We start from the raw sequence: 14,221 nt of genomic DNA, 5'->3' as shown, positions 1-14,221 counted from the left end.
GTTTTATATGGTTTTATATGTATTATATTATTGTATTATATTATATTTTATATATATATATATATATATATATTATATTATGTTTATATATATAAGCTAATCTTTTATGTTTATTATTCTACATTATTTTTATGTTTATCATTGTTATATATATATATATAAAAATATAACTTTATACAATATTTTTAAAATGAATTAATTATTTAAGTTGTTCAAATAAACCAATTTAAGTTCATCCAAACATTTCATGAACTTTTACCGAACCAAACTCCATCTAAAAAATAACTCATAGTGAACTTGAGTCAGTTTTTGAGTTGAGCAAATCCTTATTGAACTGAGTTATGATTCAACTATTTTCCAGCCTTAAGTAAACATACTGTCTATAAAAAAATTGATATTCCGTTTTTTAATGCAAGGATTCAAATTAAATTAATATTGGATTGTGTAGAACCCATCTCCCATTGAATACTTATTGGCAAAGTTTTATTTGGGGAAACTTCTAAACTCACATTCTTTGTATATATATATTTTAGACTTTCCATTGATCAATTTAATTTATTCCTTCTATCAAGGGGAATGGACATTAGTAATAGAGATAAATTTACCAATAAAAATCATAAATGATAGAATTATAAATTGGTAATTAATCCTGTATCAATATTATAGGTTAACCTTTACTAACACTTCAACTCATTTTCTATACATACTAAAAACTTAAAAATAAGGAGTAAAAATGCTTACTCATCGTCATTTTGGGAATTGTTAGAGTCACTAACAATTTTTTGTCTGAAAAAAAAGTGTTCTGATCATTTTTATAATTTTATAGAGTCAAATAATTATATTTACCTATTTGTAGGTATTACAATATTTTTCATGGCTTTGTAGAATCATTAGATATTTTGATGAAAAAATTACATTCTTAGATGTACTGAAATAATTTTTATTCACTTTTAAATATTTTAATCCTAATCTAGAGTCATAAAGTTGATTAATTGGGAATGATCTCATTTTTTTTTTGATTTCTAAAAAAATCGTATAGGTTATAAAATAATTTATTATGGAATCATTAATGGAGGAACACAATTTTAAAGAAAACATATGTCAAATTCTCCTTGATAAAAAGAGAGAACAAAGGAGAAAAGTACACACCAAAATATCACAAAGCCAAAAGTTAAAAACTGAAATCTCCTCTGATTCTATGAAGAATGTTGGGGATGCTTGAAATATATATTAACTGAGTTCCACATTGCCCAATATTAGAATAGAATAGAGTATCAATATTATACATGCATATGCTTTCTATGACTAAAATTATACCATTACATATTTGTTGATATTTATTTCTATTAATAATTGATTTTTTTAAATAATCAACTAGTTAACCTAATGAGCTATACAAAGTATATGCATGTGGTTAGAAAATGTTAAGCACAACACATACTCAAGACAATTAAATTATGTTTATTAAAAAATGCTACCTGACATTACATGGTGCAAGAAATAAATCTTTATCTATGTTTGATAAGTATATCAACTACATGTTGTGACTTCCCTCTTCCCTTCTTCTTTTTACTTTGAGGTTACTCATCAACAAAGAGGTTGTTTGTAGTGACAAGATCATCTTCCAAAATATTGTCATATACTAGTACCTAACATATAACATCAATATTAGTTAATTATAACACCAATGATTAAATGTAAAAGTGAAAAGATTTTGGGTTCAAAATAATGACATGACCAACATTTAGGATCAGATAATGAACAAACACTACTCAGTTTTATCCAACTCATGCTCACCCTAGAATCATCATTCTAGTACTATGACAGTTACCCTCACTGTATTCATAAAAGTGTATGGGATAACATTCAAGGCACTATGTTTTTTTAACATAAAGTGGGCCCATACATAGTAGAATTAGATAAGCATGTGTTATTTATTCTTGCTAGCCTATATAGTTCACACTATCGGTGAGCATGAGTCGAGTTGGGTCGAGTAAGGCTTATCCCTTACCCGACCATTGTTAAGTGCTAAAATTGCCTTAATCTATAAGGTTAATTTAGCATTTTTAGATTCTGAATACTTACTTTATATAATCATAGTTGAGATTTTGATGATAAATTATATTAATCTCATACTCCAAGTTTCCTTATGTGTTTCAGACCAAAAAAGGACAAGTTGCGTCAAATTAGGCTAACAATGCAAAAACCTCAAATTAGCTTCATTGTGTTCAGCGTAAGGATGGCAATGGGTACCCGAATCTATGGGTACGCACAAAAATATCCACAATAGGTTGGATCTGAGTCTATATTTTTGAACCCATGGGTATTTGGGTCCGGGTATTTGGGTCCGGGTATTTTTTAGACCCATTGTTAAATAGGGTGCAGTATTGTCCATGGTGGACAACGGTCCATAACGGTTGATAAAATTTTGTTATCATAGCGTTGTGGATGGTGTTGCGGCTAAATAGCGGACATCATCATTTGACAAAAAATAATTAAAAAATATAACTCAATAGACAACATAAACTGCATTGCAGAAAGTGTATATATATATATATATAAACCGCGGTCCATAAAAATAGAATCTAGAATAAAAATATAAACTACAGTTGAGAAAAAATCTACATTTCAGAAAAAAAAAAACAGGGAATACAAATTATGTATTTAACTAAATATATTATAAGAACATGAATATCAGTTTAACAAAATTAAAAGTTTATCAAAAAAACAAAATTACAATTCATAAAAAAAATAGAGTATTAGTTTTAAAATAAATAATATAACATTTAAGAAAAATAAAGAAAATGTCAAACAAATAGACTACATACAATAAGGAGGACTGGATGGTAGCCAATGACAACAGCGAAACTAATGATGGAGGTAGAAGTTGGTCGTAAACTGTAGATACGGCAGAGAGGGGGAAGAGTTTTTCTGAGAATAGAAAGGATATAAGGTTTAACCTAGAGTTGGGCCTAAAAACCCGACCTGAACCGCTCTATTGTTTATTTCAACAAACCTATATAGAAAAGCCCATTTACATTGAGTTCTACCTTTTCTGCAATGGCGCTTCCATTGCCATACTAGTATGGTGCCACTTTCGTGTAAGTGGCGGACAAGGCCATATTGTAGATTTTTTGAAATAGGTAATGACGATTGGCTAGAAAAGGCCACGACCATCTACTATGGTGGGGTGATGGCGGCTTTTTAACAACTCCATTGGGGCATAACGTGGTAACCAAACCCGCAGGTACCTGATCCCGTTCTAATATATATAGTAATATAACCCAAATTCCTTTTTTTTTATAATTTTTTACCTTGGCACCTACCGTTCCTTCCTAATTTCCCAAGGGTTAGTTTGGGAGTTAAATTTTGGAGGGGAAAGAAAGAGAACGAAAGGCTTGAGAGTCATGAAATACACATGTGAGATAACTTCTTATTCTCCTCATCTCTCCCTTTGTTCGTCGTTACCTCACTCCCTTTCCATCACTCATTCACTCTCCAACATCATCACTAATTAGAGGTTAGTATCCCTCAACTTTTATATATATCAATAATTTTTTAAGGGTTAAGATTATAGTTATTATCTTATTCTCCATAAATGAAACATTGACACAGTGTACACGTATGATGCATGTGTGCCACTATTTATATATATTCATATGGCTAATTCTTTGAGTTTTCTCATTGTCCATAAGTAATATTTAGTAATAGAAGACTGATTACTCTTGTGTCCTATTTAATTGTACTCATTGTCCAGAAACAATATTTAATTGTTCAATGGCTCAACACATTCATTCATAATTCCATGTGCCCCATTTAATTGACTTAGTGTTTTTAAACTTTGATTTGGTTTCTCACGTTGATTTGGTTTCTCATAAAGGAATGAAGATAATACTAAACAAGATTGAATTTATGAATATAGACAATTAAGATTGACAATTAATAACGATATATATACTTTTTCTTTCTTGAGAATATGATGTATTTTAGAAAATATATTTAGTTTTTTCTTATTTTGAACTTTATTGCCATTCTTTTTTTAACCTTTACTATCATTTTGTGACTGAATTTTATTCGTATTATGTGACTGAACTTTGTTATTATTATATGTAGAATATTTAATCCACAAGACTCTAACCCTACGCAAAAAGACTCTATTGTGCAAACTCCATCAAATGTGAGGGAGTCAAATTCAGCCTCTATGAATATAGAAAAGAATCTGAAGCGAAAAAACGAAAAATTTGTTTCATCTATTTGGAAACACTTTGAGTTAGTGGTAATAGGTTGTGAAGAGAAATTTGTTTGCAATTATTGTCATGCTAAACTCTTGGGTGAATCAAAGCAAGGAGCATCACACTTACGCAAATACTTTTCTTGTTCTCCCCAAAGAACAACTCGAGATATAAGACAATGTCCGCAAAAACTGAGAAAAGAGAAAGATAAAGTACTTGTTGATTCTTATATTTTTAACCAACAAGTTTCAAGGATGAAACTTGCCAAAATGATCATTCTCCTTGAGTATCCGCTGTCAATGGTTGTTCACTATGGCTTTAAAGAATTTTGTGTATCTTTATAATCTTCATTTAAGAGGATTTCTCGTAATATCATTAAGAGTTACATAATGAACCTTTATGAGTCTAAGGAGACTATAAGGAAATTATTGTCAAAAAAATCAAGTTGTATTGCCATTACCACTGATATGTGGACAATTAGCCACCATAGCAGAGGTTACATGGTTGTCACTGCTCATTATATTGTGATTCATCAATCCTATAAAGTTGAATTGTGAGGTAATAACACTAAACTTAATTTTATTATTATTACCTTTTGTTTTTTATTAATGGTTCATATCTTTAATTTTAAAATATTCATTCTAATGGTAGGTTTATATATGCTCCACATAAGGCCAAAGTTATTGGTGATGTCTTGTTTCAAAGTTATTGGTAATATTTAGTAATAGAATTTTTATTATTCTTGTTTCCCAGGTAATTGTTCTCATTGTCCAGAAACAATATTTAATTGTTCAATGGCTTAACACATTCATTCATAATTTCCAGTGTCCTACTTAATTGACTTAGTGTTTTTAAACTTTGGTTTAGTTTCTTATTTTAATTTGGTTTCTTATAAAGGAATGAAGATAACACTAAACAAGATTGAACTTAAGAATATAGACAATTAAGATTCTGAATTAATAATGATATGTTTACATTTTTCTTTTTTGAGAATATGTTGTATTTCAGAAAATATGTTTACTTTTTTTTAATTATTTTGAACTTTATTGCCATTCTTTTTTAACCTTTACTGTCATTTTGTGACCGAACTTTATTCCCATTATGTGACTGAACTTTGTTATTGTTATATCTAGAATGTTTAATCCATAATACTCTATCTAATCCTATGCAAGAAGAATCTATTGTGCAAGCTCCATCAAATGTGGGGGACTCAAATTCAGTCTCTATGAATGTAGCAAAGAAACTGAGGTGAAAAAATGAAAATTTGTTTCACCTATTTTGAAACAGTTTGAGTTGGTGGTAATTGGGGGTGAAGAGAAATTTGTTTGCAATTATTTTCATGCTAAACTCTTGGGTGAATCAAAGCAAGAAATATCACACTTACACAAATACTTTGCTTGTTATCCCCCAAAGAACAACTCGATATATAAGATAATGCTTGCTCAAAACTTAGAAACAAGAGAAAGAATAAGTACTTGTTTGTTCTTATATTTTTAACCAACTAGTTACAAGGATGAAACTTGCCAAGATGATCTTTCTCCTTGAGTACCACTGTCAATGGTTGATTACTATGGCTTTAAAAAATTTTGTGCATCTTTACAATCTTCATTTAAGGGGATATCTCGTAATACCATCAAGAATGATGTAATGAACCTTTATGAGTCTAAGAAGCGGACTACAAGGAAGTTATTGTAAAAAAAAATAAGTTGTATTGCAATTACCACTAATATGTGGACAACTAGCCACCAAAGCAGAGGTTACATGGTTGTCACTACTCATTATGTTGATGATTCATCGGTCCTACAAAGTTGAATTGTGAGGTAATAACACTAAACTTAATATTATTTTTGTTACGTTTTGTTATTTTATTAATGGTTCAAAATTTTAATATTAAAACATTCATTATAATGTTAGGTTTATATATGTGCCTGCTCCACATAAGGCCAATGTTATTGGTGATGCCTTATTTCGATATTTGATGGATTGGAATTCAGATAGAAAGTTATCCACCTTAACTATTGATAATTGCACTAAAAATGAAGTGTGATAAGGTTTATTCTCGGGAAGATTCCACTAAGGTCATTTATTTTGGGTGGTAAATTATTTCACATGTGGTGTTCCACACACATTATGAATCTAGTTGTTAAAGACGGGTTATCCATTATCTCTGATGCTATTGTAAAAGTTAGAAATAGTGTTGATTTTTGGACAACTACACCTAAAAGAGAAGAAAAATTCCAAGTATGTGAACATGAAAATATTCAAGGATGTGTTTCACATCTCGGTTGGATACCTCAACTTGCCCATTAGTTTGGTGGTGATAATGTGAAGCAACCTTATGATTTACCCCATAATGTTTTAGGACCTTGGCAAGCTGAGTATTGCAGAAGTGTGAACCTCCTACACTGATGATAACTCGCAGTGTACCAAATTGGTTAAAAATATTTTTCCTTATGAACTTTATCACCATTTTGCCATCAACAGTAGAGGAGGCTATCACTTCTACCCACTTTGATACATAATCCATCCCACGATGATATAGAAATTAGAATTGGAGGATGAAAAAGGACCCATAAAATTAATACCCCAATAGTCGAAGACTTCGACTTCTAAGATATTCTAGATCGACATTTCATTGCACCACCCAATGCCACCCATTCGTTGACATAATAATATGATTTGCTTTCCTTTATAGTCTTGCATTAGAAAAAAGTAACCTGTTTGTATATCATTTGAGTAAATGAAAGTTTAGATCGTATTTTTCTTTTCAAAGTAAAAGATAAAACTCTTACAAATGAATGATAACACAATATCGAACTTACACATGACATAATTTGACATGTTCCATTAAAAAAGTAAGTCGGTAAATTGATCTGAACTAAACCATTTATGATTGATTATATTCTTAGGATGAAAAACAACAAAAACTAGACCAAACCATCCATATTGTTCGATTTGAATTTTAAACTACAGAAAACGTCTATCCTAATGGATTTGTTACACTCCAATCCTTGAATTCATTAACTTCTTATCCAACATTAACATTTATTTTTGGGAGTCACACACAATACATTATTAATTCTCCTACATTAGAAAATAATTCAACAATTTAACAAATATATAAGATTTAGTTGATATACAATTAATCTATTAAAACAAAGTAATGCCAAATTAGGGAGTGGGTGAATTTATTCTAGGGTTAAGTTAAAAATTTATTCTACATCTTAGTTATTCATTTTATGAAAATCTAATGGTTTACATGATTTGAATTAATCATTAGATTTGAACCATTATATTTTTATAGAATGAATAACTAAGATATGAAGTAGTTTTTTTTTAATTCATTCCCAAAATAAGTGGATCTCCTTCCCGTAAATTATATAGAAAATATAAAATATATTATGTTATGGAATCTCTGGCAGGCGGAAGAAGCATCAAATGGTACCAATGATAGATACTGGGAGAATGAGTTATTGATGTTGCTCTGCTAGGGCTTGAGATTCCAATCTTCGTGGACTTGTAAAAATGAATGATAAATCACTCAAATCAATGATTCCATGGAACTTTTTGTCAAACCTAGATGGTCCTGCTGTAAAGGGGAAAGATCCGTGCGTGGTGAAGGAAAATAAGTCCTTTGTGCAAGCTCTCAAAGCTTCAAATGACATCTCTATCTCCCAGCTCCCACAACCTTGTCTAAAGGGGGATTCTATTGCCATTAAAATTCCAGAGGACGAGTACCAAGCGGGTGTGCTAAGATGTAAGTCTCATCTTCATGGAAGACTAATTTTTGCAAAAGGAGATAAGCCGTTGAAATTTACGGAGCTAAAAGAGAAGCTTGCCTCTCTTTGGAGCATGGTTGATAGGTGGAGTATGGTCTCCTTAGAACGAGGATTCTATGAATTCTCCTTCTCCTCGGCTGAAGATATGAGAGTGGTCTGTGCAGTGGGTTCCTGGAGTTTGAAACCAGGGCTCCTTAGGTTGTCGCTTTGGACTCCGGATTTTAACCCAAGCATTCAGAAAATCTCGCACTCTCAATGTTGGGCTAGGATTTTGGGTCTGCCCCTGGAATACTGGAGTGCTAAGATTCTGTTTTCAATAGCAGGGGGACTTTGAACGCCTATTGCCCTTGATGAAGCAACTTCGTCCAGGTCCTTTGGACATTTTGCCAGAATTTTAGTTGACTTGGATCTAAAAGGTAGCTTACCTAACCAGATTCTAGTGGAAAGGGAAGGTTTTGCCTTCTTTGTGTATATTGAGTATGAAAATCTACCAAGTTTCTGCAATGGGTGTCATTCCATTGGTCATTTGGAATCCAATTGCAGAAGAAGTACCAAAAGCGTTACAATGGAGGCTAAACAGTTGAACAAGGTGACCCAACCAGGGAAGCATAAGATGGTTCCTGAGAATAGCCCACCTGAGTCAAGAGTGGGTAAAGGTAAGGAGAACGCTAGTCCTGAGGAGGTTCCTATTCTGCCTAAAGAAATCGTTGCAGGACAAATGCAGGATTTGATTATTAATTTGGAGTTTGAGAAAAATGACGATCTTCAAGCTGAGCACCTGACAAAAATTGGTAAGCCATCTCAAAGAGAAGCTGTAGAGAAAGGAGTTTGTTCGGATGGTGATACATCCGAGACAAGGGTGGAGGACTCCCAAAATAATGACAAGGAAGTTCATCTTTTGCCAAAAGAAAAATTCAAAATTTTGCCACAGAGCCAATTGCCCAGAGAAGCCAGAGTTATAGGTAGGCTATGGGCTGATGTGGAAGAATTTGATGAGGGTGAGGAGGTGGAATCTGATAAGGTAGAGGAGTTCTCCAAAGTCCTCTCAAAATCTCAGAAAAAGAAGTTGAGACAGAAACAGAGTCAGGATAAGGTTCACTTTACCCGAAGGGGTGGTTTTCTAAATGTTACAAAATGAAGCTTCTCTACTGGAATTGCAGGGGTCTTGGTAATCAAAAGACCAAGTTGTTGCTAAAAAATTTCTGTTTAGAAAATAAACCGGATGTTCTTTTCATATCTGAGCCTATGGTGCTTTTCAGCAAAATAAATCCTTCTTTTTGGTCTGTTTTAAGGCTGAAACTCTTTGCAGTGAATGAAAGAGGAATTTTGAAGCCAACTATTTGGGGTTTGTGTCATGTTGATCTTAACCCAACAATAATTTCCAAGTCTTCTCAGCAGATATCCATATCTCTTGAGGTGGAGGAGAAAAAGGTGTTTATATCTGCTGTGTATGCTCACACTCAGTACATGATTCGTAGAGAATTGTGGTCTGAGATTCTGTCCCTGATTGATGCTTTTACTGGACCTTGGTGTGTTTTGGGAGATTTTAATGCTGTTATTGGTGCCAATGAATGCAGAGGCTCATCTATTCCAAACAAGGCTTCTTGTGAGGAATTCAAATCCTTTTCTGAGGTGGGTAATCTCACTCATGTTGTCACTAGGGGAGCCGAGTTCACTTGGACCAACAAAAGAAGTGGTGTGGCACACACAGAGAAAAGATTATATAGAGCTCTATGTAATGATATCTGGTTATCTGAATGGCATTACACTTCTTGCTTCACCTTGCCAAGGGCTGCCTCTGATCATCATCCCCTGATGATAAGCTGCTTCAATAGCTTGTGTTCCCATAAATCTCAGTTTAAGTTCCATAGAATGTGGACTCAGCACCCTACTCTGCATAAGTTGGTGGAGGAGCACTGGAACGTTAGAGTGATTGGTTGCCCTATGTACATCTTGACTACAAAGTTGAAGTCTCTCAAGAATGTTTTAAAGGTTTGGAATAAGGAGATTTTTGGTAATATTCATCTTCGAGTTCAGAATGCTATGGCTCTGGTTGGAGAAATTCAGATATGCATTAGGGATAATGGTTTGAATGATGATCTTATGGCTGAGGAAAAGGCTGCTCAAAGTGACCTCTCTATGGTACTTAGAGCTGAGGAGGAGTTTTGGAGGGAAAAATCCAAAGTCAATTGGAAGCTTCAGGGGGATAGGAATACAAGTTATTTTCACAAAATAGACAAAATAAGGAATGCTACTAAGTCTCTAACTATGCTGAGAATTAATGATGACATTATCTTTGAGCAGCAGGAGATTTCTGATCATGTGCTTGATTATTTTCATACCCTATATGCTTCCCAGAACACAATTCAGCACACTGATCTTATAAGGAATGTCATCCCTATTTCAGTGACTGAGGAGGATAATTCAATGTTAGCTAGAATCCCCCTCATTGATGAGATTAAGGATGCAGTTTTTGCTCTAAATGGTGAAGGAGCACTTGGGCCTGATGGGTTTGGGGGGGTGTTTCTTTTAAGAGTTTTGGGAGATTATAGGCAAGGATGTTTGCAATTTGGTTCTTTAGTTCTTCAATCAGAGTTGGATTCTTCCAAATTTGAATTCAAACAATGTCATCCTCATTCCTAAATTCCCTGGTGCAGACAGAATTGAGGACTTAAGACCAATTGCTTTGGCTAATTTCCAGTTCAAAATTATCTCTAAAATCCTAGCTGATAGGCTTGCTCGAATTGCTCCTAAAATTATCTCTTCTAATCAGAGAGGCTTCATCAAGGGAAGACATATTCATGATTGCATTTGTCTTGCTTCAGAAGCTGTTAATCTTCTTGATCATAAAACTTATGGACGCAATCTTGCTATCAAATTGGATGTCAAAAAAGCTTTTGACACAATTGACTGGAAATTCCTTCTAGACACTATGGAGGCCTTTGGTTTTCATGCTATTTTCATTAATTGGATAAGGGTTATTCTAAAATCTGCAAAGTTATCCATCTCTGTCAATGGTCAAGCTGCTGGTTTCTTCAGTTGCAAGATAGGGGTTAGACAAGGGGATCCCCTATCTCCCTTATTGTTTTGTTTGGCTGAGGATGTGCTAAGTAGAGGAATCACAAGTCTGTTTGAGCAGGGCAAAATTAGCCCAATAGCTGGTCCTAGAATCAATACTCCTACTCATGTCCTTTATGCAGATGACATCTTGATTTTTTGCAAAGGTTTCAAGAGTCAGTTGATGGCTCTAAAGGCCTTATTCATTGACTATGCAAACAGATCTGGCCAAAGTCTGAACATAAACAAATGTAAGTTCTATTCCTCTCAAGCCTCTGCTAGGAAGCTTAATAGCATTAAAAACTGGTTGGGTTTCTCTGCTGGCCAGCTTCCCTTCAATTACCTGGGAGTCCCCTTGTTTAAAGGAAAGCCGAAAGCCATCCATTTGCAGCCTATAGCTGATAAAATTGTTAACAAGTTGACAAAATGGAAAGGATCTATTCTATCTATAATGGGTAGGGTGGAGATTGTTAAATCCATCATTCTTAGCATGTTGGGGTATAGTTTCCATGTTTACCTTTGGCCTGCAAATCTGCTAAGGAAAATGGATGCAAGTATAAGAAATTTTATTTGGCCAGGTGATCCCATAGGTAGAAAATTGGTAACTGTGGCTTGGCACAAAGTTTGCACGCCGATTAAAGAGGGAGGTCTGGGTATTAGATCTATCAAAGACATGAATCAGGCTGCAATCTTAAAGCTGGCTTGGGAGATGAGGGCTTCAAATGATGTTTGGGCTGAGTTCTTCAGGGACAGATTCTGCAAGGGATCAAGTCCTAAGATTTCTTATATCAAATCATCTGTTTGGGTTGGAATCAAGCAGTTTTGGAATAGGGTGCAGGAGAATTCAATCTGGTTAGTTGGAAATGGCAAGGCAATTAACTTCTGGTTGGATAATTGGACAGGTAACACTCTGGTGGATTATCTAGGCATCCCTGCTCATATCTCAACCTCTCTAAAGGCCACAGTGGCAGAGTTCATCCAGGACTCTTCTTGGATTATTCCTTCCTGGCTAGCTAGGTCCTTCCCCCAACTTTGTGACTCTATAACAAGCATTCTAATCTCCAACCAAACTGATAAACTGGCTTGGATTAATGCTGCTGATGGTATTCTTTCAATGAAAGAGGCTTACCTTTTCATGAAGCCTCAATCCTCTAAGCAAAACTGGTGCAAGAATATTTGGTCTTCTTTAATCCCTCCTTCAAAATCATTTGTCACTTGGAGATTGTATCATAATAAGATGCCCACTGATGAGCATTTAAAGGCCAGAGGCTTAGCTTTGGGATCAATTTGCTCCCTGTGCAAGGCAAATGAGGAGTCATCAGAACATTTATTCTTCAGGTGTAGGTTTGCTGGGGAAATATGGTCTGGGCTTCAAGCTCAAACTGGGTGTTCACTAGACTCTTCATCTATAGCAAATCTTCTCATCATCTCGGATTCTCTCAGTCCCTTGGCAAAGAATGTCATGATAGCTTCTATTCTAAATGCAATATCCGCTATTTGGTACTGTAGGAACCAACCCAGATTTAATGATATGGAGATTTCCCTCAGTCAAGCCATGGCCAAAATCAAAGTTGACACTGCCTTCATTGGGAACCTCTGCAAGTTGTACGCCAGAAACTCGATTACAGAGTTCAAGCTTCTAAGATCTTTTGGTATAGTTGGGAAATTCAGTAAAGCTCCCAATATCACAGAGGTTATGTGGAAGACTCCTTCTGTTGGTTGAGTGAAAGCTAACTCGGATGGTGCTGCTCACGGTTGTCTAGGTCATGCAGGAGGGGGGGGGATTTTCAGGAACAGTAATGGGGAATTCATGGGCTGCTTTGCTTCCTACTTTCACATCCAGAATTCTATCTATGCTAAGTTGCTTGCTGTTATTATGGCAGTGTTAATAGCTCATGACAATGGATGGAGGTCTATTTGGTTGGAGTGTGATTCAAAGGTGGTGGTTGACATCTTCGATGGTTCAAAGTCAGTTCCTTGGCGTCTAAGCAATCTAATGAACAAGTGCAATAGCACTTTATCCTCGATGAACTTCAAGGTTACCCACATTTTCAGACAAGGAAATGCTTGTGCTGATAAACTTGCCACTTATGGAGTTAGTTCCAAGGTTGATACTTGGTGGAATTATATGCCGAATTTTTTGTATGAGGATTTTTACAGAAATAGGAACTTGCTTCCTAATTACAGGTTCCGCAACTTGTAAAGCTTTGGCGTTCTTTTAATGAAATCTTGGGTGTGCGTTAGCACCTTTATTTAAAAAAAAAAGAATCTCTGGCAGGCATAAAGAATCCAATTCTCTCAACTTAAAATTAAAATATCAAATTAAATATAATGAGTTAAATGAAATACAAAACAGAAAGGTTGAAACATTAATATAACAAGTTGAAAAACTATTATTTTTTAATTTTACACTCTTTTGAAAATTATTAATAATTTTTACATTATCAATAGAAAGGTTTACATAAAAATAAATGTAGTGAATGTATTGGAAATAGTATGAATAACATCGACTCTCTTGAGTTTTAGTGAAATTATAAAAAATATTCTTTGTATTTTTACACGTACACAAATCACTCCTGATTTAAACACATACATAACACTAACAAACATTGCATGGGAGATGAGTATAATAGGAGGTGAAATAAGAGTAGGTTGTGATTATATTAATTGGTTTTGATGATAGGTAATAGGATGGAGGTGGGAAGTTAACATATTCAGTGCTATAGATTGGGATAAAGATGGGGGGAGTGGATTTTTTTGGATGGCTTGGATATAGATTTCTATAAGTATGGGTAAAGATTTAAAGGATTAAGAGGTGCATGGGTAGTGGATGAGTTAATTGGGTTAGTTGTAGGTTGGGATAAGGGTGGGTGAGGAATTCTAGAATTAATAGGTGAGGTTGGAGTTGGGTGGTTGTTGACCAAATGATACGGATTTTTATTTGGATGAGGAGTGTTATGGATAAGGGAGGGAGGGTGAGAGAGAATGTGATTAGGATTGGATTTTGTCGAAGCGATATAGGTTGTTGCATGGGATAAGGGAATGTATCTTCAATAAAAATAAGATGTCTTGAAGTGCATAAGGTTTATGACTATAAATCAAAATAATGATAGACACTTTGAGTGAGGTTATAACATAGGAAAAATACATGAT

The 14,221-nt window shown here is 34.3% G+C and overlaps 1 protein-coding gene across 1 annotated transcript; it reads left to right on the top strand.

Annotated features, from left to right (window-relative positions):
- Nucleotides 12,879-13,271, top strand: LOC109356219. The gene has a single exon (XM_019599550.1). It carries the CDS (start codon nt 12,879-12,881, stop codon nt 13,269-13,271), a length of 393 nt encoding a protein of 130 aa, XP_019455095.1.

The sequence above is a fragment of the Lupinus angustifolius genome, chromosome LG09 (genome assembly GCF_001865875.1).
Source record: "Lupinus angustifolius cultivar Tanjil chromosome LG09, LupAngTanjil_v1.0, whole genome shotgun sequence".
NCBI classification, from domain to species: domain Eukaryota; kingdom Viridiplantae; phylum Streptophyta; class Magnoliopsida; order Fabales; family Fabaceae; genus Lupinus; species Lupinus angustifolius.
Note: the sequence above shows the minus strand (reverse complement) of the source record. Positions and strands in the feature narration are given on the sequence as shown.

Coding starts and splice junctions, on each gene's coding strand:
- LOC109356219 (XM_019599550.1), top strand. CDS start 12,879: ATGGGCTGCTTTGCTTCCTACTTTCACATCCAGAATTCTATCTATGCT.